This window comes from Theobroma umbraticum, unplaced genomic scaffold (genome assembly GCF_002168275.2).
Source record: "Theobroma umbraticum cultivar Fairchild unplaced genomic scaffold, ASM216827v3 scaffold_4.1, whole genome shotgun sequence".
In the NCBI taxonomy this organism is placed as follows: domain Eukaryota; kingdom Viridiplantae; phylum Streptophyta; class Magnoliopsida; order Malvales; family Malvaceae; genus Theobroma; species Theobroma umbraticum.
The window spans coordinates 1,538,971-1,562,078 of record NW_018397258.1 but is presented as its reverse complement, the minus strand read 5'-3'; the positions used below and the strand labels follow the sequence as shown (position 1 = coordinate 1,562,078).

The 23,108-nt window shown below is 36.1% G+C and overlaps 5 protein-coding genes across 9 annotated transcripts; 3 read left to right on the top strand and 2 right to left on the bottom strand.

Annotated features, from left to right (window-relative positions):
• Nucleotides 1-2,240: 2,240 nt before the first annotated feature.
• LOC110413821 (small ribosomal subunit protein uS15) lies at nucleotides 2,241-4,253 on the top strand. Its single transcript, XM_021424799.1, has 5 exons — nucleotides 2,241-2,381; nucleotides 2,486-2,558; nucleotides 3,420-3,558; nucleotides 3,644-3,830; nucleotides 3,971-4,253. The coding sequence occupies exons 1-5, from the start codon at nucleotides 2,359-2,361 to the stop codon at nucleotides 4,002-4,004; spliced, it is 456 nt and encodes a 151-aa protein (XP_021280474.1). The 5' UTR covers nucleotides 2,241-2,358; the 3' UTR covers nucleotides 4,005-4,253.
• Nucleotides 4,254-4,661: 408 nt separating this feature from the next.
• Nucleotides 4,662-7,316, top strand: EMB1067 (RNA 2'-phosphotransferase, Tpt1 / KptA family). 2 transcript variants are annotated; one of them, XM_021424909.2, is made up of 8 exons: nucleotides 4,662-4,923; nucleotides 5,068-5,206; nucleotides 5,308-5,455; nucleotides 5,825-5,914; nucleotides 6,055-6,109; nucleotides 6,214-6,336; nucleotides 6,763-6,819; nucleotides 6,994-7,316. In XM_021424909.2, the coding sequence occupies exons 2-8, from the start codon at nucleotides 5,070-5,072 to the stop codon at nucleotides 7,122-7,124; spliced, it is 741 nt and encodes a 246-aa protein (XP_021280584.1). In that variant the 5' UTR covers nucleotides 4,662-4,923; nucleotides 5,068-5,069; the 3' UTR covers nucleotides 7,125-7,316. The 2 variants fall into 2 exon arrangements, with proteins under 2 accessions (XP_021280584.1, XP_021280582.1); XM_021424907.2 differs by having other exon boundaries at nucleotides 4,664-5,010; nucleotides 5,099-5,206.
• Nucleotides 7,317-7,811: 495 nt separating this feature from the next.
• Nucleotides 7,812-11,563, top strand: LOC110413876 (polyphosphatidylinositol phosphatase). 4 transcript variants are annotated; one of them, XM_021424881.2, is made up of 9 exons: nucleotides 7,812-8,001; nucleotides 8,178-8,314; nucleotides 8,413-8,588; nucleotides 8,693-8,869; nucleotides 8,991-9,208; nucleotides 9,486-9,629; nucleotides 10,105-10,322; nucleotides 10,600-10,858; nucleotides 10,990-11,563. In XM_021424881.2, the coding sequence occupies exons 3-9, from the start codon at nucleotides 8,513-8,515 to the stop codon at nucleotides 11,116-11,118; spliced, it is 1,221 nt and encodes a 406-aa protein (XP_021280556.1). In that variant the 5' UTR covers nucleotides 7,812-8,001; nucleotides 8,178-8,314; nucleotides 8,413-8,512; the 3' UTR covers nucleotides 11,119-11,563. The 4 variants fall into 4 exon arrangements, with proteins under 4 accessions (XP_021280556.1, XP_021280555.1, XP_021280554.1 ...); XM_021424880.2 differs by having other exon boundaries at nucleotides 8,178-8,322; XM_021424879.2 differs by lacking the exon at nucleotides 8,178-8,314 and having other exon boundaries at nucleotides 7,813-8,001.
• A 1,738-nt stretch (nucleotides 11,564-13,301) lies between these two features.
• GAE4 (UDP-D-glucuronate 4-epimerase 4) lies at nucleotides 13,302-15,580 on the bottom strand. The gene has a single exon (XM_021425194.2). It carries the CDS (start codon nucleotides 15,004-15,006, stop codon nucleotides 13,693-13,695), a length of 1,314 nt encoding a protein of 437 aa, XP_021280869.1. The 5' UTR covers nucleotides 15,007-15,580; the 3' UTR covers nucleotides 13,302-13,692.
• Nucleotides 15,581-17,443: 1,863 nt separating this feature from the next.
• LOC110413918 (RNA 3'-terminal phosphate cyclase/enolpyruvate transferase, alpha/beta) lies at nucleotides 17,444-21,448 on the bottom strand. The gene is made up of 8 exons (XM_021424944.2): nucleotides 20,841-21,448; nucleotides 20,514-20,758; nucleotides 20,120-20,273; nucleotides 19,178-19,392; nucleotides 18,969-19,086; nucleotides 18,465-18,675; nucleotides 18,088-18,149; nucleotides 17,444-17,991 (listed from the first exon to the last, which is right to left on the bottom strand). Exons 1-8 carry the CDS (start codon nucleotides 21,180-21,182, stop codon nucleotides 17,773-17,775), a joined length of 1,566 nt encoding a protein of 521 aa, XP_021280619.1. The 5' UTR covers nucleotides 21,183-21,448; the 3' UTR covers nucleotides 17,444-17,772.
• Between the last annotated feature and the right edge of the window lie 1,660 nt (nucleotides 21,449-23,108).

Sequence of the window (23,108 nt, the reverse complement as noted above, 5' to 3'; positions counted from 1 at the left end):
ACTTGTATTTTAGTGTACTTATGCTGCCATCATTCCACCTTCTCAAAAAAGGATGTGGGATTCGCCATTCATGATTGGATTTGAGAAATGGATGGTCAGCTGTGTCGAAAATCATAGCCTTTCATTTCCCTTTCCTTCTCCATTTGCCATTCCCATCATTTAAAATCTACGCATCAGATGATGGAGCATACCAATCTATGCAGCCTTTTGTCTGAAGAAACTCAGCAACAGTCTCAATCCTTGCTGGACTGCTCATTTCATTTGCTCCTGTGTACTCCAGCTTTTCAGCTTTTATACTTCCTGCCCAAATTTTGAAATGCTGGGGATAACAAGGGGAAACGAAAAATTGCCACAATCGAACACTGTTTCAGGTCTGAGTGGCTTTGATTCTCTTCGGACAAGCAGTAGTAACGTGACATGGGAAGGAGACAAGTTGAACCTTAAAGAACTTGTAATTTTCGAACAATGCACCAACGACCTAGGTTGAAGCAAACAATGTTAGACAAGACATGGCTCGTCTTTATTTGTAATTACACGTCCAACAATCTGCTCTTTTGATGCCTTTGGCACACCAAATCCTCACTGTTTAGGCATGAACCAACAGGGAATCGCAAGTCAAGTCTGTAGCTTTTCCAACCCCACGTTAACTATCTTTTTGTCTACTAAATCATTATCTTTTAGGGTCACACAAATCTAGATTTTCTCCTTTTTCTCTCCATAATTATACTGAACTCTATCCCAAATGGTGAGTTGGGAAAAAAGATATTTCCAATTTCCATGGTAGGTTGGGTAACTGCTAAAAAAAAATTTCAATAATTTTTTATCGAATAATTTTCAGATTGATATTATTTTAAAATAATTCAAATTCCAGTTATTTTAATTCAAATAATTCTATTTTAATTTTCTTTTATTCAACTTATTTTGAGTTTAGATTATTCTCGATATCAAGTCATTTCGTGTTTAAATTAAGCAAATTATGCAACTTCAAACAGATGGGAATAAATTATTTTGAATTCAAGCCAACTTGGCAAAACTCTTTCATGGCATTAATATAAACAAGAAGGATCTGGAAGTCATGGTAACGTTGTAAAGGTACCTTAGAAAAAGAAAAAGGTAAGTAAAACGCTGTAAAGGAATTTTTCCTCTCCATTATTGCACTTTCCCAAGCCCTTTTGGGAGACAGGACGACCCTCTTTTTATTTTTCCCATTTTATTTTTTTTATATTTATATTCCCTCTTCCGATCATGTGAGCAAACATCCACTGTCCAAGGGCAATTGGGCAACTACACTGTCAACTGCGTGACAGGATTAAGGCCCAACCGAATTTACCAATGCTAATGGAAAGGTTCCTTTGTTTCGTTGGGAAATGGAGAAGGCCTATTATGGTTCTATTATTTAAGTTGGACTTTCTACGCCTCCAACATTAATCCTTTGACAAAGACAATACTACTATATATTTTTTCTTTTATTGGTTCATAATTAGGACTTTGGATACAATAATTATAATTTATATTTGATACATTATTAATATTATACTCTATATATTATCTGTAAATCATTTATTACATTTTGTTAATAAATAAATTAAAATATTAATTTTTTAAAAAATAATTTTATTTTTTTAAGTTTAATAATAATATTTTATAATTAAAAATAATATACAAGCACACTAACATAAGGAATGGGATGGCTCTTAGACATATAAATATGAGACTTATCAAATATATATTTTAAATTAAAAATATAAGCTCGTAACAAATAGTGTCAAAGTACACTTGAATCTTCATTAATGTCGAGCTCTTATAAGAGATATTAAGAACGATATAGATTCAAATTAATATAAGAGTCTCTCTCTTCTATGAGTCGAAAGCTAATGTAATAAAAGAGTTGCATAATTGGATGAGGTAAAATATCATAAATTTTATATTAATAAAAGATGAAATGAATATTAAGTTTATAAACATGGACTTTCAGCTATCTATCAATTATTTATTTTCAAATATTAACTTTTACTTAATATAATTTACTTATTAATTAAAATTTGACCTATTTTAACCTCCAAAAGGAATATGTGCCTTCTCTCTTTATATTACAGCCCATAACTCTTTGGAGAAAAAAATTTCTTGGCCCATTTTTCCAATGAAACGTTTTCGGGCTACAAAGACAATAACTTAATGGGGCCCGGCCCCATTTTACCTCTAAAGGGGGAAAAGGCCCAATAAATCTTAGCAAAGGACCTGAATAATAAAAACCCTAGCCCGAGCCACCATTTTGATTCTAGGGTTTCTTTGCGCTCAGGGGCAAGACAGAAGCAGGAGTGATTTAGAGAAGCAGCCGAGCTCAGAAACTCTACCACCATGGGTCGTATGCACAGCCGAGGGTTTGTTCTTAACACTCGATTCATCATCGTCTGAAAACAATTCTATGATTATCTGGGTGAAATCTATTCAAACTGCTTTATGATTGATTTGACTTTCTGTGTAGTAAGGGTATCTCTGCATCTGCTTTGCCCTACAAGAGAACTCCACCTAGTTGGTTGAAGATCTCTTCACAAGATGTGAGTCACTTATTTTAGTTTTGCTTGTAATTTTTGTTTGCGTTAGTTAGAAAATCAATGATAGGATCTTTTTTTTGTTTTCAATGTTGAAGGAAATTTTGTTTCTTTTTTCTATTTTACATTTATGAGCCAAATTATGTTTATTTATTTTTAGTGAAGTTATTCGTTTAATCTGTTATGTAAATTGAATCCTAAAGACCTATTTGATTAGATAATGTAGTGGCAGAGAAGAACTAAATGTTTGATCAATGGAAATTTCATTTTGTACAGGGAATAGTCGTTATCCACATTGATTACAATACAATGGCAACGCTTCGCTTAAAGTCTAAAGTTAATCTTCAATGTCTTGTAAAGCTAACATTTTAAACTGGTCTCTTAGTAGCATCATAAAGATGGCTTGAGAGTAATCTTGTGCCGTGGGAGCAACTTTTCAATGGTTAAGTTTGATGGTGCATTAGTTATGTTTCAGTATATGTATTTCTGGAATGTTGAATTCTAATGGCCATTGATTCTTTCTTGTTGGTAGTTTGGTGGATTACCCATCTTTTGTTTTTAGTGACATAAACCTTGTAGTGGTTTCAGTCTTCGGTTTCTCCTAGAAGATATTATTCTGGTTTATCTATGCCACAAGTGTAGCCAGAAATTTTAGTGCTCAATGGATGCGGTATTAATATTGGTTAATTAATTTTCCACTTACTATTTCTTATGTTTTGCCATTGATGTTCTAAGGGCTACTTTTTATTGTTTTACTTACCAGCAATGTGGAGTTGAAATACACCCAATTCTGTAGTTTACACCCTCTTTATAAAAAGTTTGTGCTCTTTTTTGGCGATATTCATTAATCTTAAATTCATCTTTTAGGTTGAGGAGAACATTTGCAAGTTTGCAAAGAAGGGTTTGACCCCATCTCAAATTGGTGTCATTCTCCGAGATTCTCATGGGATTGCTCAGGTGAAGAGCGTTACAGGCAGCAAGATTTTGCGGATACTGAAAGCCCATGGTACATCTTCATTGACATTGTCCTTTGTTGCATTGTTCTTCAGACTTGAAGATAAACATTCAACTCATCCTTTTGTTTTTGTCAGGTCTTGCTCCTGAAATTCCCGAGGATCTGTACCACCTGATTAAGAAAGCCGTTGCCATCAGAAAGCATCTTGAGAGGAACCGGAAAGACAAGGATTCAAAGTTTAGGTTGATCTTGGTTGAGAGCAGGATCCACCGCCTTGCCCGCTATTACAAGAAGACAAAGAAGCTGCCACCTGTGTGGAAATAGTGAGTATTTGTGTCCCTGCTGCCCTTTGATGTTCTTGATAACGTGCAAATGCAATGGTGTTTGTTGCCTCTAATCTTATTTCAGTATTGGTCATAACTCGTAACTTGCAAATCATAACATACATACTTTCTTTATGCAGTGAGTCTACCACCGCCAGCACTCTTGTGGCTTAGAGAAGGCACATTTTGGAGGAGCTTCCTGCGCGTTTCACTTTGACATTCCCCTGGATATGCAGGACCTTTTGCGCTTACATACTATTAATGCTTTTGAAGAACTTGTTCACTTATGATTTGAAATTGAGATACTTAGGAGGGGAGATTAGTGTATCAGAATAATTTTCAATTTTATTTTTCCATTTGAAATGTTTTGGTGTTTTGAATCTTATATTTTAGTGGTTGTTACTTGGTTTTGTTTCTCTTGCATCTTTTTGGTTTAGAATTTGTCAAATCGGGCTTCACTCAATATCCCTTCTTAATCGCATAGCTTTAAACGGAATTCTTTTATTATGAACTGACCGGATTCGCGAATGGTTTTTGTTAATGAGGTTGTAAATTGATCACTAATGGTTTTTGGTGTGAATCAATCGATAATAACCCCTTTGAAAAGTTTTTGTGAAAACTATGAATATTAATGTGATGTAAACCCTTTTTTAATTATACATTGTTTTCAATTTGTTTTATTATAATTCCAATATGTAATTTCATAAATAATTTAATTTAAATAGGTTTTGACGACTAAGAGTTTTATATTTTTGGTCACCTAACTATGGTAATGGAGTATTTATGCATGAGAATTAAATATGAACATGACAAATTATTGTCGCATTGATTTCGAAATCCTTATAACCAAACATTACCAAAGGATTTTGCGAAGGGCCACGTGTAGCGTAAAGACCGTACTTTCACAATTGCTCATTCTGCCCCGCGAGCTCCCCGTATCATCGTCACCTGCCGCCACAATCATCATCTTCGTCTAAAGCAAGTTCCCGTGGCATCAATCCACCCGCATGTGGGCTAGCCTGACCAACGGCGGTGTTCGAATTTTGCGCTATTGTGGTGGTCGTCTTCCACCTGTCCCCTCTCAGCTCCCCAGGTTTCGTGCCCTTCCTTTCATGGAGAACACTAACCTTAATACCACTACGTCGTCGTCTTTCTCTTCTTTTGCTCATTCCAATCGAAGGTATTTTAAAAATTTGGGCGCAAATTCGTAGCTAAAATCGATTTAATTGTGTTGTAGCGATGTTGTTCATCTTTTTGGGCTTTGGCAGCGGACGTAGAGGAAGAGGTAAAGAGATGAAATATGATCGAGGAGGATCCAGAGGCCGTGGCGGTGGTAGCGGCGGCGACGACAAAATTGATGCACTTGGTAGACTCCTGTAAGCAACATTTCAGATTAACAGTTTCTCATTTTTTTTTTCACCATTTCTTTTGCTTATCACTGGTGCGTATTCAACTCAAATGATTTTAATATCTTTAGGACACGAATTCTGCGACATAGGGCTACTGAACTAAATTTGAATATGCGGAGTGATGGTTATGTCAAAGTTCAAGATTTACTGAAACTGAATTTGAAAACATTTGCCAATATTCCATTAAGGTCTCACACAGTCGATGACATCAAGGAGGTAAGTTCTGTGAAGTAATTCTCGTCTCCATTGATTGTTGCATTCACTGTTTTCTGTTTTCAAGTCTCAGTATGTTGTGAAAGTTAATGCTGGAGAGTGATTGAAACTTTCCCATTTCTGTTCTTGCAGCATGAAAATTTTGTACTGAAAATAGCTTCTTTAGGTACTCTTAGTTTCATAAAGAAATCTTCTAAGATGCCACCAGGAATTTACATTCTTAGTCTCCAAAATATTAGTGGAAAACAGTATCACTAAAAGGAAAATGTTTATATTGCCCCCAGAAAAGAAAAAACAGAAAAAGAAACTTTTTAAATTGATATACTAATGATAATTCTTTTTTTTTTTTGGTTGTTTATTTCTTGATTCTAGGCTGTTAGCAAGGACAATAAGCAACGATTTAGCCTTCTAGAGGAAAATGGGGAGCTTTTGATACGTGCAAACCAGGGCCATACAGTAACGGTGATGAATCCTTTAAAAACCCAATTCCTTTGTGCTCTGTCAGAATTTTCCCTTTAATTTTTGGTTAGCTGTTGGTTTGAGCATCTAAATTAATGTTTGTCTGCACTTTCTAAAAGAAGACTCTTATGTGCTATTGACAGATAGTTGAGTCTGAAAGCTTATTAAAACAAATCCTTTCAGCTGATGAAGTGCAACGTAAGAATACCATGTCAATTATTATGTCTCTCAGTGTCAGGTTGATATTCTTGTTTTATGGCTTTTATTTCGCTTGATTCTCTTTATTTTCCTTGAGGTGACAGTATGTGTACATGGAACCTATAAGAGGAATTTGGAATCAATTTTGGAGTCTGGTTTAAAGCGCATGAAAAGATTGCATGTCCATTTCTCAAGTGGCTTACCAACGGATGGTGAAGTAATTAGTGGTGAGATATCATGGGAAATCTCTTCACGCAATGATTTTAGTGACATTTCATCTTTTTTCCCTTTCTTTGTGATTTTCTTGAACCAATCAGATGGGATTATTCTGGACTTTGACATATGGTCTTTGCAACTACATGTGTGACTCTCCTTTTTACCCGTTGTTTTGAATATCTCAGCTAGGTATTAATGACACATTGATCGGGTCGTATTATGACTATTATGCATTATCTACATTTCATCTGAGGATTAATGCTAAAGCTTATTAAAGGATTATTAAGTTTCCTATTTTGTAATGTGATTTCTAAGTGATGGTAGCTACTAGCAAATTTTGAGCATTATTTGGTAGTTTTTGTGATAGACTGATCCAGTTCTTGGTGAACTTAGTGCTGTCGATGGCTTCTGATGATCTCTACTTTTGTTCTCTTCAGGTATGAGACGAGATGTTAACGTTTTGATCTTTCTTAATGTCAGAAAAGCCCTGGAAGGTAATCATTACTTCTTTCAAGTGTCGGGCAGTTTGCAGCGCAAACTAACTGAAGCAATAACCACAAATGATACCTTTCTCACTCTTCTTTCAAGTCATAGCTGAACATTTACCATTCTTTTCTCGCTTAGCAAATTTATGTTTACTTCTCTTGTTCTTCCATCGATGACTGCAGAAGGAATGAAGCTTTACATTTCAGACAACAAGGTGATCTTGACTGAAGGTTTTGACGGGGTTGTACCTGCCAAGTACTTTGAGAAGATAGAATCATGGCCAGATAGACGACCTGTACCATTTTCACTGTAAATTGGATTAGAAATGATCATTTTTTTGTACTCCCTTTAATCTGTGTGATGATCATTGAATGATTTCTCTTTGATCTTCTTCATTTACACTTTAGCTTGCCCACATTATTACAGAGCTAAATCGATCCTACCTTTACCAACCGATGACATATTCAGGAACTGGGTAAAATTTATTGGTCGAGATTTTTCATCATGTAACTCGCAACTTAATTTGATTTATATATTTGGCATCCATTTGCCTGAACTGTTCAAGCTGTGTAAGTACATCGATCTCACGATATTGTGTTTAGGCAGCTAATTTCTCGGCCTGTAGCAAACAAATCATGCCTCAATGCTTATAGTAAATTTTTTTTTCCCGAATTCGTCTCAAATTTAAATATAAATTTCAAAATAAGATACTTTTATTTCATGTAATCTAGTATAAATTTTTACTTTGAATTTATCTCAAATTTAAATATAAGATACTTTTCCTTTCTGTAATTTTCAATTGGAATTTATCTCAAATTAAATATAAGAGACTTTATATAATTAGATAATTCCAATTTAATTCAAATCTAAATATTTATATAATCTGGTCAATTATTCGAGGATACTTGGCAATTACATATGCCCATTATCATCTCCAGCCGAAACTGAAATGCAAAAGTTATCTTAGCTTTATGAGTAGACCCATTTAAGTTTGAGGTCCCAACTCATTAGCATAAAAATCCTAATAAAAAAAATGGAAAAAGAAAAATGACAGAGAAAAACGGAATATACCGGAAAGAAACGTAAAAGCGGCGAACCCAAAACAGAAAACAGATTTTGGATGAACAGTGAACTCCTGAAAGAGAATTGAGATCTTTGCTGTCGACTCACCCAAAATTTAAAACCAACTGGTAAAGTTCAGGTTTTGTAAAGCTATTCAATTTCTTCTTCTACTTCCTCTCTGTACTACTTGTTTTTATCTTCAACTGCTTCTCCTTTTTGGGTTTTTCTTGCTTCAGAATTTTCATTTTTTACTTTCTATACGTAGCATGACGTCTTCTTATTCTTCTTTGAATTGGGTTCTCAGGGTTTTACCATTGTTACTTGTTGTGAATCTTTTGCTGGAACTGACTTGAACCTGATCTGAAATCCATATGATTTCTTTCAATATCATAATAACTTTTATTATGAATTGTCTTAATGCCGGATTCACGAATGGTTTTGGTAATGAGGTTGTAAATTTAGCTTGGAAATAACTCATTTATGCAAAGCTGTAGCTTCTCATATTTTTAAATTCGTAATCCATAATATTTCTGTTGCAGCATCCGTTTTTAGTCTAATTTAATGGTGCCATTGAAAAAATTTCCCCTTCGATCGTAATAAATTGAAAGAAAGTACCTGTCGTTGAAAGATTGGTTAGGCATGAAAGCATGTGCTGGATGGCGTCGTTTCCTCTTCTTCCTGCCGCTTATTTTCATCCTTCCTCATTTGTTCTCTGGTGATTGTTCCTCTTTGCACTAATCTATTCAGTTATCGACCTTTGTGATGTCTTTCTTGTTTATTATTGAAAGCTTTAGAATGATTGTTTTTGCATGTTTTCAGTTCTGGAATTGCTCCAGAACCAGACAGTAGGAGATGCCCTCGAGAAAAATACCGCGAAATTTGATGATCAGAATTTAGCATTAGGAGATGTCCCCAAGAAAAATGGCAAGAAATTTGATCATCTGTTTCTTGGACCTGCTGCTGGAGAAGGCTTACCCAACCGTTTGCAGTGCCAAGGTTCTTGCTAATTCCTTGCTGATACCACATTAATTTGATAAAAGGGCCCAAAAACTTAGCTCCCAGCTCTTAAATTGGTTGCTGTAATAGTCTGTGTTTTTGATGTTTCAATTTGTTCCAGGAGTTAAAGCTCTCAACAAGACCTATTTTTCAAACCCTTCTCATGCCTCTAGCATTGCAGATGGCATTGCCTTTGTGACTGTTTTTACCATTTATAACAAGTCACCTGACACTCTTGTGAATAGTAGATCATCAAACTTGGTTACTGTTGGGAATGCTTCATATAGTAAGTCGGAGAGATCAATGGCCATTTTGAACATCTTCATTAACTTCATTCAGGTACGCTCTTCAGTTAAGACCATGCAGTATTATGCATCTGGCTTCTTTAAGGAAATGTCTATTCGAAATCTCTGTTAATTTGCTTGAAGTTTCAGAACTATGCTCTCTTATACATGAGTTGTTATTCAATGTTATAACTTATCTTCTTTTGTATCATGGAATAGTTTTAATGTACAGGATTTGTTCTAATCTGTATCTTACATTCAGTAAATCAAACCTTATAGTCAATTGGAAGGAAGCATTATTTAATGAGGAGTTCTGAATTAAAATCTTTCAGGTGAGAATGCCTCAAAGCAATGTTATCATTCTGACTGATCCAGAATCAGATCTCTCTGTGCACCGAAACAGAGTTACTGTACATCCCATTCAGGGTGAATACTCTCGAGACAAGTTGATGCTTCAAAGAATCAGGTCTTACATTGTAAGGGCACATCGCATTTATATATAGGTAGAAAAGTTTCGCTGTTCTTTTATAATATGTTCTATTAATCATACCTTTAGGATTTCTTTTTTTTCCATTTTCTTAAGCCCAAAAAATTTCCTTAACTTTCTTTTATCCACTTTATTTTTAAATTTTTTCCCTGTTTTTTTCTTTCTTTTCAAATAAAGATGATTTGTGCACCCCCACGCCATCTTTTTTTTTTTTCTATTATTATAAACATTATTATACACTTTCTCCTCCCTTATTGGATGTGATTTTGTAGCTTGTGAAACCTGCCTTTCTCTTTATATTATTTACCACTAAAAAAGCCACTGCAGCTAGTAAGATTACAAGACACACTATCTTACATAAACTAAAGTTGTGACAAACATAGAAGTCCAAAGCCATCTGACCCTGTTTATTTATGAAATACAGTGTCCTAATTTATCGGTTAAACTGCCATTTTTCTATGTAGACCTTTCTCGAAGCCAGGCTTGAGAAGCTATCTCAGGATCAAGGGCGTATAACTCATTTCATATTTACGGACTCAGATATTGCTGTAATTGATGACCTAGGACAGATGTTTGACAAGTACCAAAATTTCCATTTGGCTCTTACCTTCAGGAACAACAAAGATCAGCCTCTGAATTCTGGATTTATTGCTGTGCGGGGTACACATGATGGTATTTTAAGGTTGAGAATCTGCTCTTCTTTTATTCTCCTTTCATGGATGTCTTTCTTTGGGTTCTAAAAATCTGGTTTTCATAACTTATATACTTAAACCTTCATTGGCCAGCTGTGCTGAAGGTGGTAGGGGAGGTATTTAATTTGGAATTTCTCCTTCCAATGAAGGGTATGATTTGTAGTGAGAGCTCCAGAAGAAACACTAACTTTTATTTCCTCATAATATTTTGGCAACATACCATCAAAATTTTCACTGAAGAAGCTGAAAATGTGGAATTGCTTGCAGGGCAAAACGTTTTTTACAAAAAGTATTAGAAGTCTATAGTTCCAGATACATGAAAGCTTCCCGAATGCTTGGTGATCAGTTAGCTCTTGCCTGGGTCGTAAAGTCCCATCCCTCTTTTGATGCAAAAAGATTTAGTAAAGCGCAGGCTTTTACTGAAGACATTGATGATGCATCAGTGCTATTTTTACCATGTGCTATGTATAATTGGACACCACCAGAGGGTGCTGGCCAGTTTCATGGCATGCCTCTAGATGTTAAGGTAATTAAGTCTTTCATGATAATTTTTGTTGCTAGCTGAGCCTACAATTTAAAGGGATTAATTTGAGTATGTTTTATGCTGAAGTTGTTTAAATGTACGAATTGACTGGATTTTCACTTTACTGGATATAGGTTGTTCATTTTAAAGGGTCAAGGAAACGCCTAATGCTTGAGGCTTGGAACTTATTCAGTTCTTCAGCTGATATTTCAGATATGTTGTGCCTCATCTTGAAGAGTGGGAGAACAAAGTATGACTTTTGAGTAATTTCATTTGGTTCTGCATAGCTACTGCATCTTATGACACATTGAAAAAACTTCTAAATTCACCTGAAGGAAGTGGGTGGAAAACTTCTTTCTGTGGCATACAAGATTATCCACTTAAATGGCACCCGAAATTGTTAATCAGTGGGGTATCATTCCCCAGTTTTTGGTCGAATCTGATATTCCTGAATGCATTTCAAAAAGAGCTAGCAGAGAAACTCGAGATCTATACAGAAGACTATATTGACAGGTTTCAATTCCTTTGATGTAACATTCGTTTACAACCTCTTCCTTAAGTTTCCTTTTCTTGGGGTTGAAACCTGGAAACGTAGGCTGGAATTTGGGACTGACTTTGTAAACTTTGCAAACTGTCCCACTTCATTTGAGTAAATAAATATAGTACAACTTGTAGTTTTGGTTCAATAAGATATCCAAGTGCAATTTTCTTGCCTCTCTGTCTGATCAAGATCAATGTTTTTCATCTTGCAATTATTATGCACTTAAAAGGTGATTAATTCCATGTCTCATACGGTTTTCTTTGTTTTCGGCCAACCCATGGCCCATAGGGTTGGGGGAGCATTAATTAAGTGTAGTAATATAGGCAAAATAACAGGATTTTCCTGAGAAAAAAAATTGTTGAGATTTAGTATGGGATTTAATTATGGTTTTAAAAAGGAGACAAAGCTTGGCCACACCACTTCTAAAGACTACTAGGTAAAAGGGTACAACACCATGCACCCTTTGTTGTTTGTTCTTTGTTCAATCAAAGATTCTTGCCATTTCAAAAAGTGAAAATGTAGTGAAAGTGGAATAGGTTTTAGAGAATAAACTCTTTCCAGCCCAGAACAGCACAACTGCACAAGTCTCAAAAGGATAAAACAGCAACAGTGAATAGCAAAAGATTCAAGACAAATTAGGTTGCTAAGATACATACGAAGATGTCTTATCGAGCATCATTATTTTGAGCAAGAGCCAAGCGAGCTAACTCAATAGATAAAAAGTCGAGGCATGGTAAGCCTTAGTTCAGCACATGAGAAACTCTTGGCACTACAGGCAAAAGCATTATTGTAATTTAAGAGTTGATCTAACAAAAACCATTCACAAGAGGGACCATAGGAGAACATCAACGCTCTCATCTCGTTAACTAGTGGAGGTGAAGGCAGAACAATCCAAAATACTGATTAATAGCCAGTTGCCTGCTATAATAAAGGATAACCCCCAAAACACCCAATTTAAGTTTTTCATGAACCTCTAGTTTATCGCCTTCAAGTTCATTGTTCAATGAAAGAACCCCTAATAAACTCTCAGTGCTACTGGAACTCTAAAAACATTTATCATACTTGAAGTGGACCAAGTCGACCATGGCAAATCGAAATCAAACACACAAGATACAGTACAAGCACCTAGATAACCTGACCAAGTATTTCATAAATTCCATTAGTGAACAATCCACATAACTTTATTTTGGCTACATAAATCTTATTTATGTTAACATCATACAGCATGAGGTTTTCAATCCTTGAAGACTTCTAAAGCCTTCAATTTTCATGTAAGGAATATAAATGAAAATGGACAATTGAAAGTCAAATACATCAAACAGATGCTTTTCTATTGACAATGATCTTTTAGTTGTTCAAGGACCAGTTTATCAAGTAATAAAACTTGTCTTGGATTGCTAAGTGTTCCACTACTTGCTAACCTGAATGATTCTTGGCTCATGGACCACACTGTATCGTCCTAATTAAGGGTGTATGAAGTTCCAAAAATCATAAAACAGGTAATGACAGAATAAACATTCCTAAAGTTCGGTATCCCAGACAATTTATTCAAACCTTAAACAGTCATGTTTTGTCAACTCTTAAACAATGACTCATATAAACATAACTCATATATCATATTCATTAATACCTAGTTCAAAGAAGGAAAGGAGCAATAATACCACTACACTAGAGAAGGAAAAATGCATAATACCTCAATAAATGAGCAAAGATCTAGCATTCACTCCAACATGAAAGAAAAGAGAAGTGGACCATTCGCTTTTAGTGGTCAAATTCAAGAAAAATTACTATTTTAAAAGCAAAAGAGCATCTTTTTTCTTTCTTTCTTCTTTTCGGGAGGGGGGGTGGATTATTCAGAAAACATTAAAATAAAAGTCAAATTTCAAAATGTGAATTGTGACCCAATTTATCCACAAAAGAAAGAAAGAACATATTGTCGTGTGCTATTTTATTGAAATTGCATAGCAATGATACATGTCCACCAATCAGCATATGCTCTATCAGTCATGAATTCTACAATGCCAAAACTACAACAATTACATTCCATGGGAAAGAAAGAGGAAAAATTAAAAAAGATTGTTCCGATGTTCTTTTGATACAGGAAGTGCCTGCCCAGCAAACAATGTCCACTGATCACAAAACTTCTTCATCGTAGGACATGATATCCCCCCTTATATGGCATCATTAAAGATATATGAAATAACGATAATTGGGCAATGAACAGAGAAATGTTAAAAACAATGATAAGAATCGTAATGAAAGAATTCGGAGGATCCTACCACATACAAAGAATGAATTATCCAGTAGCCTTCTTCCCACCAGAATAGTAACTGAGATACCACCTGACAAATTTCTTCAATCCAGTCTGCAGATCAGTTGTAGGCTTATATCCAAGCTCCCTCTGAGCCAAGCTAATATTGGCATGAGTAAACTGAACATCCCCATTTCGTGGCAACTTCATAATATTCCTCTTTGCATTAACCTTCAAAAGCCTCTCCAAGATACTTACAAGATCCGAAACTGGCACAGGTGAAGTATTCCCCAAATTATATACCCTCAATTGAGCCGGACCCTTCTTCTTCCCTCCACTGCCAGTACTCTTCTCAGCAGTATCCAATGCTGCCAAACATCCTTTCACAATATCATCAATGTAGGTAAAATCCCTAGCCACCGTACCATGATTAGCTGCCTCAAATATTGGTATCGATTTCCCCTTCAAAATATCCCTAGTGAAAAAGAAATATGCCATATCCGGCCTTCCCCATGGGCCATAAACTGTGAAAAACCTCAGACCAGTTAAAGAAAGTCCGTATATATGATTATAAGTATGTGCAATCTCTTCACCAGCTTTCTTAGTTGCAGCATATAAACTAGCAGGTTGATCAGTCCTATCTCTCTCAGAAAAAGGAACTTTGGTATTAAGCCCATAAACGGAACTCGAAGAAGCCCACACAATTGCAGGCTGCGGATTAGCAGACTTACAGACTTCAAGTAAACTAACAAGACCAGCAATATTGCTATGCACATAAGAACCAGGATTTTCCATAGCATACCTGACACCAGCTTGAGCAGCCAAATGCATCACGTGGGTAAATGCAACAACTTCAAAGAGTTTCCTTAAAAGAGCCGAATCATTGATATCTCCTTCCACAATGAAAACTCCAGTTCGTTCCAAAAGCGCTTGCCGAGCCCGTTTCAACGAAGGGTCATAATAGTCATTGAAATTATCAAGTCCGAGAACACCATCTCCACGCCTCTTCAAAGCAGCCGACACGTGGGTACCGACGAAACCGGCAGCTCCAGTAACCAAAACGGAGATGCCGTTACGGGAACGGACACGGGCGGAGGAACGGACCCGTTTTTCCCAAGCGGGTCCACCCCAGTTGTAGGTGCGGAGAGAGCGACGCGAAGGATCTTGAGGAAGGGGATTGGAGGAAGGCGATCGAAAGAAGAAGATCAAGATCAGGCCCAAGAAGATAAAGGACCAAAATGTGAGCTTTGCAAGAGAGGAGTGCCACCTCAGTCTATTGTGGGCGTACGGTGATTTTTCCATCTTGAATTTCCCTGGCGTTGATGGGATGTTGTCAAGATGAGACATTTGCTTTGACATTTTTTGACGTGTTATTGGAAGGCCCAGAATTTTGCTTCTTCTTTTTTCACTCTCGGGGTTAGGGTTTTGGAGAAACGGGTATTCGCGATTTGGGGATTTGTTCAGCTTTTGACGGTGGTGGTGGTGGTGGTGGTGCCGGACTGGGAAGTTCTTCCTCTCTTTTTTTTTTTTCTGGGTTTTTCAGGGTGGTGCTGAAGTTTTCTCCTTTGCTACCTCTTTTGCATTTTCTTGTGCGAAAAAGGGAATCTTCTGGTTTCTTGAAGAGATGGGTTGTTTGTTGTTGGTTTCTCCTTTTGCGTTTATAACTCTTTCAATGCCCCTAAGTAAGAAGGGAGGAGAGATCAAGATTTGGTTTTTGCTTTAAAAAACATAGTGAACCTTGGGATATGAGAGATAAAGAGAAAGAGAGAGTTGGATTTTGGAATTGGGTGATGGACATCAAGAAGGGTCAAACCACTGTATTTAATGAAATGGGTTGATGCAATTCTATTGACTTGGTTAAATTTAGGGAGGGTTAGGATTTTTTGCTGTTGTTTCTCTTTTTTTTTTTCTTGAGAAAAAATGGGTGATCAAGAAAGATAGTGCTTGTAAAAATCAGCTTGTCTAATTTTTATCAGAGAGGTAAGAGTTTGATTGGTTGGGAAAGCCTTGGGAATTGGGACCTCTAGATTCATACCCCTTTATTTAAGGATAATTTTCCGGGAAAAAAAAAAACCTCAATAATTTATGCTAAATTATAAACTACTTAAATAGCTTCCCCATGATTTTCCTGCCATTAAAATCTAAAACCTCAGAGATTTGTGGGGATTATTGAAACTTGAACTTTCTCAATAATTTGAGGTTATTCATGATAATCATGATTATGCAATTAATAGTAACTTAAAATGGGTATTTTTATCTGCATTACTCTGATAAATACAAACTTTTTTTTTTTAATGCTAATCCTGGTCTGAGTTATGCCCTGGCATCTGCACAAATCAATTAAACCATCACCACAAAATTATTGCTTTATAAACTACATTATGATACCACTGCAAATGTACTAGTACTGCTTTTGGTTGGCCTTCCTGTTTCCTTTGTCCTTTTGTTTTAATATTTTAGAAATTAGTAGTGACAGTAATTATGTTATGGACGAATATTTAATTGTATTCTGACTAAAATTATGCTGGAAATCTTCAGGATTTTGGCTATAGCAAAATCCTAATATAACAGATTAAATGGTAAATTTTCAGATGCAAGGTATAGTTAGAAATGAAGCTTATCAAAAGGGTAAGAAATCTGATAAGATGTGAACCAATTTATCTAGATAAACTAGAGTATGTATGGATTTTGTAAATTTATCGCATTGGGTATTTGGTCTAACGAGAGAGAAGAAAAGAGTCAAAATTAGTGAGCGCATGGACAGTGCGAACAGACTTTGAATGAGGGCAAAAGTAACTTTCCTGATGGAATTTGTCTTTTAGATATCTTAGATTGCAATTTATGTTGAGCTAAGCTAAGCATCATGTGGGTTTTAGATTGCAATCCGCATAGTGAAGTTTGTAGAAGGAATCACAAAGCTCAAAACCAGTTTACTTCATTTGAAAGCTCAAAATAAAGAAGAGTGATCTTCAAGAATTACACCAAACTCTGACCCAACAAACTCCCCCCTATGCAGTGTCCCTCAACCATCCATCATCTTCATGCAAAGGATGATCTAGCTAATTGAAAACATCTAGGTATTTTCATGGCTTCTAAAATGACTAAAACCCCTGCTTTGTTCATAAACTTGGCTGACAGAAGGTGTTCTTTCAATGTCTGCAGACTGTCAAGGTATTTGCTTGAAGTAAGCTGCTTAATGATCCACATTCTACAGTAAAAACCTTGATTTTCAGGTGCAAAAACTTTTCTTTTTAAAATTTTTTTTTTACTCTGACTATGGACTGAACCTTGGTTACTCACCAAGATGAACAAATAAATTAATTGTGAGGGAAATTTCCAAAAAGGAATTTGCTTGCAGCTTCCGCCCAATCCCATGTGACGACTGGTGGCAAAAAGACGAGAAAAATCGTCCTGGTTATTCTTTCTTTATAGCTGGCAAGTGGCAACATGTTCCATGCCTTGCTAGTTAATGTAAGCTGGACTTGGACCGTTGGACATGATTTTGCATAAAGTGCATTATTTATTACTTTATGGAAGCTATCCCTATCAGTGAAATATGTACTTTTCTTGCCCCTTTTGGACCTTTGGTTGTGGAATACGCCGTGGCTAGATCTTCTGCAGCACATTGTTGGCATATGCATGCTAAACTGCCGCTTCATAGATTCCTACTTCTTTCTTCTCTTCTCTAGTTCCCACAATAATGGTTCCACTGAAACTCACCTGCTCGCAAACATAGGCCTCCCCTCACCACTTTCTCTTCCATTTCCAAAAGAAGAATAAGATGGGCAAAGGAGCATGGCAAAAGGTGAGAGCCCTTTAACTATTATTTGACGAGGAATTGCAAAAAGAATCAATCCTCAATTGAGTTATATATTGTTTAGTATTACAGTCTTCATGACAAGGGTCAAACACCGAGTCATCACTCACTATAGGTAGAAAATAAGTTACATTCTAGGAAGAAAAATGATAGCGAACTCAACTTGACGATATGACATTATCAAAGATTACAAGCTGATATCAAATTCAAGGTTCAACTGCTTTCAGTCCATGATTTTAGAGACTGGTGGCATGCACCTTGCTCCCATCCTCTTCTTTCTCTCTAGTATTACGAAGTAGAAGAGCCGTTCAATGCTTTGTAACCCTCTCGAGAACTTCAAAGTAGTCAGGGAAGGTTTTCCGTGTGCAACCAGGATCCTTGATGGTAACTGGAACGCCTGTACAGGCAGCAAGAGAGAATGCCATGGCCATTCGGTGATCATCATAAGTGTCTATTGCTGTCACATTTAATTTCTCTGGCGGAGTAATCACACAATAATCTGGTCCTTCTTCAACTGTTGCTCCAAGCTGTAACATTAAGCCAAACAAAAGATGTAAGGAAAAAAAATGCCAAACTAGCACCACCTAAAGGATTTTACAAGCATAAAGCTAGCTAGGATCTACCTTCCTGAGTTCAGTGCATATAGCAATCATCCTTTCAGTCTCTTTCACCCTCCAACTTGCCACTGAATAGAATCAGGGAAGATGTTATTAGATAAACGAATAGTAGAAAGGCTGTCAAAAGTCTTTAGGTTGAGAAAAACAGGAAACAAGCATATTTCAAAATTTGCATACAATGTTCAGCATCAGAAATAAGAACACTTATGGCTCACAACTACTAACAATCAAAAGGTAAAGATTACTTTTAATCCGAATGCATTTTCGGGTTCAAGTTTCTCATTAACAAAGATTCCTTCTATGACCTTTTTATTTTTTCCTTTGATGCCATTTGTACCTGCTAAAACATGTTCACCTTAGAGAAACAAGAAGCAAGATCATACCATCTCTTATGGCAGTGGGACCATCAGCATAAAGTGCCACAACAGCAAGTGTCATGGCAACATCTGGCATTTTGTTCATGTTGACATCAATGGCACGCAAGTGTTTCTTCCCAGAGGAATTTCTTGGTGGCCCAGAGACAGTGACGCTGTTCTCAGTCCAGATGACTTTGGCACCCATCTTCTCAAGAACCTCAGCAAATTTTACATCACCCTTAATCAAAAGAAAAACCAAGAAAAAACAAGCATGAGTTTATGCTCAGATTCAACAGAACATCCAAGGCAGTATGATAACTCTAATGGAGAAACCATTTGGAATAATCAATTGAAAGGGATTTGAGATCAGCCTTGAATACAGTCAACACAATTCAACAACACTTTTGAAAGGCAGAAAGCAATGTTGTAAGAAATCAAAAGTAAATATCTCCACTCACACAGGACATATCTGATATACATCTAATTTGGTTGAGAACTTCATAAAATTCATGGACTTCACAATAAAAGTACCTGTAAGCTACTTGTACCACATCCTTCTACTGTGACAGTCCCACCAGTGACTGCAGCACCAGCAAGGAAGTAACTAGCACTTGAAGCATCACCTTCAACATAAGCCTTTCCAGGAGACCTAAAAGATTTATCAAGATGTGACTTTTAGTCCAAAAAGAGTAGAAAAATTGAGCAGCTATGTGTGTGAGTGGGAGCCCTAAGAAACCTACTTGTACTTTTGACCTCCTCGGATATAGAATCGATCCCAACTATCAGTGTGCTCCACACTGACCCCAAACCTTTCCATCAACTTTATAGTCATTTCAACATATGGGATTGAAATCAATTTATCAATTATCTCAATTTCCACATCCCCAAGAGCCAAAGGAGCTGCCATGAGTAAAGCAGTCAAGTATTGACTACTGATTGATCCAGAAAGTTTCACCTGCAAAAGGAGCCATGCCAGAAGTTTATTATGAATATTTACAAAAACTTCCACAAGTAAAGTCATACAGTCTTTTTTCCTTTTATTTTGATCAAAATATAGTCTTTTTCCTTCAGACAGCCTAGAAGTTAAAATAAGCAAAAGAACCAGAAGCTGAGACATGACAAATAGTCAAAAGTTTCAGACTTCAAAATTCATGAATGTGATGCATCTGATGAAATGAATAGTTAAGACAGGAAAATCAACTTCCCTCTCCTTATGCATTTTCCGGAATCTAAAATCATGGGTTCCTTGACCAAAAATGGCCCAAGGAAGATGTGCACCACATTAATGATTAATGCTGATTGGGTAACAAGATCGATAATTCACATGCATACTCAAAAAGTGACATTGAATTAACACCTGGCAAGCAAATACCAGAACAGGAAAATCCGAGAAAAAAAAAATCCACAGAAAAGGTTCTCTAGCTGCCATAAGTCTTATTCACCTGATGCATACAAACAAATTCACATTTATTCATCAAGGAGGTAAAGCATTGGCTTTAACAAGCGTTTAACTTAAATGCACAATGACATGGAATGGAAGCTCCTTTCTAATGGTAGCTTATGTGGCTCCCCATATATACCTACGAAAAGCAATTGCTGAAGAGGTTCTAGGATGACCTTCATAAAAACAGTTTATCCAACAATATAAAACCAAAACATGACAAAAATGAATTCAGCCCTACCTTTCCGCCTGGAAGACCACCCTTTCCATTTATATGAACAGGGGGACAATTTGTGCCAAGAGTACAATCAACATCTGCACCCAGCTGCTTAAGACCAGTTACTAAGTCCCCAATTGGTCTTTCTCTCATTCGGGGCACACCATCAAGTATGTAGCTAAAAGGATTGGTAACATATATGCATTAGCTCAAAAAGATAGTAATACACAAAATAAAAAGCATCAGCATATAAGCAAATAGTTCCATGAATATGCAACATTTTGTTTCCTCAACTAAAGAATACAGTGAAACGCTGATGTCATTTTTAATCCTCTTTTAAGGAACAAATCAATGAAAAACGATTAAATGGTTACATTTCCACATTATATCTTTGGCAAATGCAGATAATTAAACAGACCTTGAATTGCCACCGGCAGCAGTAACAGCAGCAGTTAGAGGTCGCATTGCAGTTCCCGCATTCCCAAGGAAAAGCTCAATTTCCTGACCTTCCCCTTTCCCCACTGGAAATTGACCACCGCAACCTTCCACAATGGCTCGTTTCTGTTCACTGTCATGTTCCACACGTAGCCCAAGTTTTCCCAACGCTACAAGCATGTGATGAACATCCTCACTGTTCAACAAATTGTCTACCACAGTAGTTCCCTACATATCGAACAAGAATTACAACTTAAATAATTGAGGAATTAGAAACACCAAATTTAAATTAACTACGAAAATAACATACCTCAGATAGAGCAGCAAGAAGCAGAATTCGATTGGACAGTGATTTGGACCCGGGTAATTTAACCGTACCCGAAATTTCATTAATTGGTTGAAGCACGATTTCTGATGCTCTGGATGGCTTCTCTGCTGTTGCCAGTGAAGCAGAAACCTGCAAAGGCCCAACCTTAATTGCTCCCAACTTACCGTTGCTCTTGAAAACCAAACCCCAAGAACTTGAAAAGCTTCCTTTGAGATTTGATCTGAAGGAAACCGAAGGTACAGATTTGGGCTTCTGGGATTTTAAGACATTGGGCAAAACACATGTTTTCTGTGTCCCACTGTAGATTTTGCTAGCGTGTGCCATCTCTCCCCAACTTTTGCTGAAACAAAGATTACAGGAATTTGTTTCTTCTGTTTCTCTAAAATGAGAAAGGATTTCTAGGATTAAAAGGAGAAAAGAAAGATTTTAATGTCGTGGCTGTTGTTGGATTCACTCAGTGGAAGGCTTCACCAACCAACCCCACGGGCTACCAGAAAATGAAGATGAATTTCCAATGCTTTTTTTTTTTCCTTATATTCGAAAAATGCAGGGTTGCTTTGGAGTAGTTGTACCTTGTGCTGTGACCGGTTCTGCTTGTCAAATATATAACGCCAAATTGGGTGTTTGGTGGGAACTAAAATCTGCGTTCCCCTACTTGCCTGGCCTCACCAACCCCCTTGTCTAACGGGGTCCATGGGCAACCATTGACAATTTGCCACGTAACCACTCGAGCCACTAGAGATTTGGGTTATTTATTGGAGGCCGAGAGAATTGGTTATTTTATGCATTTAGGCCCTCGACGATGAGGCCGAAAAATATATATTCGTTGGTTAAGCTTGTATCATGAGAATGGTCGAATGGCACTGAACACTGATATCCAAACAAAGCTTTTCCTCAATCTTAAATCTCCGTTAATTTAATTGAAAAAGAAATAGGCCATCTTTGATAAAATGGAAATAAAGAAGGAGAGGCACTCACGGGGACCAGAATGGGGGTGACAGTGAGCCGCTTGAGGGTACGGATGGGACCAAAGACGCAGTTGGCGTGTCTAAGTTCAACGCTCTAAGACACCACATGTGGCTTATGGGTAGGTAGGAGTAGGAGTTTCGCACTTCAAATCCAGCAATAAGCAAAAGCAAAGTTGGTGATGGTGAAGATTTAATTTTAGTTTTGGAGAAAATTGGTTGTTCTTATCTAATTGCTTGATGTATTCATGCTGATCACTGTGCTAAGATTTAATCACTGTGACTGATTAATTAATGGGTGAACCTCATCTATAAATATTGATCATAATGGTTTTTGTTGATATATTTTTAAAATATATAAAAATTTATAAATAAAAAATTATATTTTTTATGTAAAAAGTTATGATTATTTGAAAGTTACTTAAATTGAAAGATTATGTCATATAATGTAACTATTGGATTGTAAGTGATTTTTTATGTGAAAGGTTATATATCTTAATAAAGTAATATATTAAAAAATATTTTTTAATTCAAAAGATATGAAATAATTAAAAAATATTACTGTTTAAAAATTTAGATATAAAAAGTTAAATTTTTATATTGTAGCTTAAAGGTTATGTTTGATAAAATGAATGGTTAAAAGATAATTATTAAAATAATATTTTTATTTAAAAATTGTATCTTATAATATGCAGAAGTGTTTTTAAGATATAGAGATATCTTGATAAAATGATTGTGCACAAAAAACAAATAAGAGAAGAATAGAAAAATTAAGAACAAGAGTTATGTTTTGAATAAAATTCAAAAAATAAAAATAAACACCTTAAAGACAAACAACTTTACACATGTTTAGCGACTTCTCTCGTGTAAGGTAAAATTAGACATTGGTTTTATTATATTTTTAAAATTATTCACATTATTTTATTTTACATACCGAAAAAAATAAATCTTAAAATAAACGAATAATACCTCAAGACTGGTATATATATATTATGATAATTGGTATCAAAATGTATTATGAGGTATTAGCGATGTATTTTTGAAGATAATAAACTCTTATTGAAATGAAGTGAGGAGGATGTCAAGAATCATATGAATCCCACATTGAAAAAAATATATGCTATAGGTAGATAGAGTTATAAGTCTCACATCTAAAAAGAAACTCTTGAAGGAAGGCAAGGGAGGATGTCAATGAGAAACTCTAGGCTGATCGATGTCATGCTCTAGAAGGGAGCTATGAATTTCACACTGTGTAGTAGAGTGATAGAGGATTCGCATCATGTTC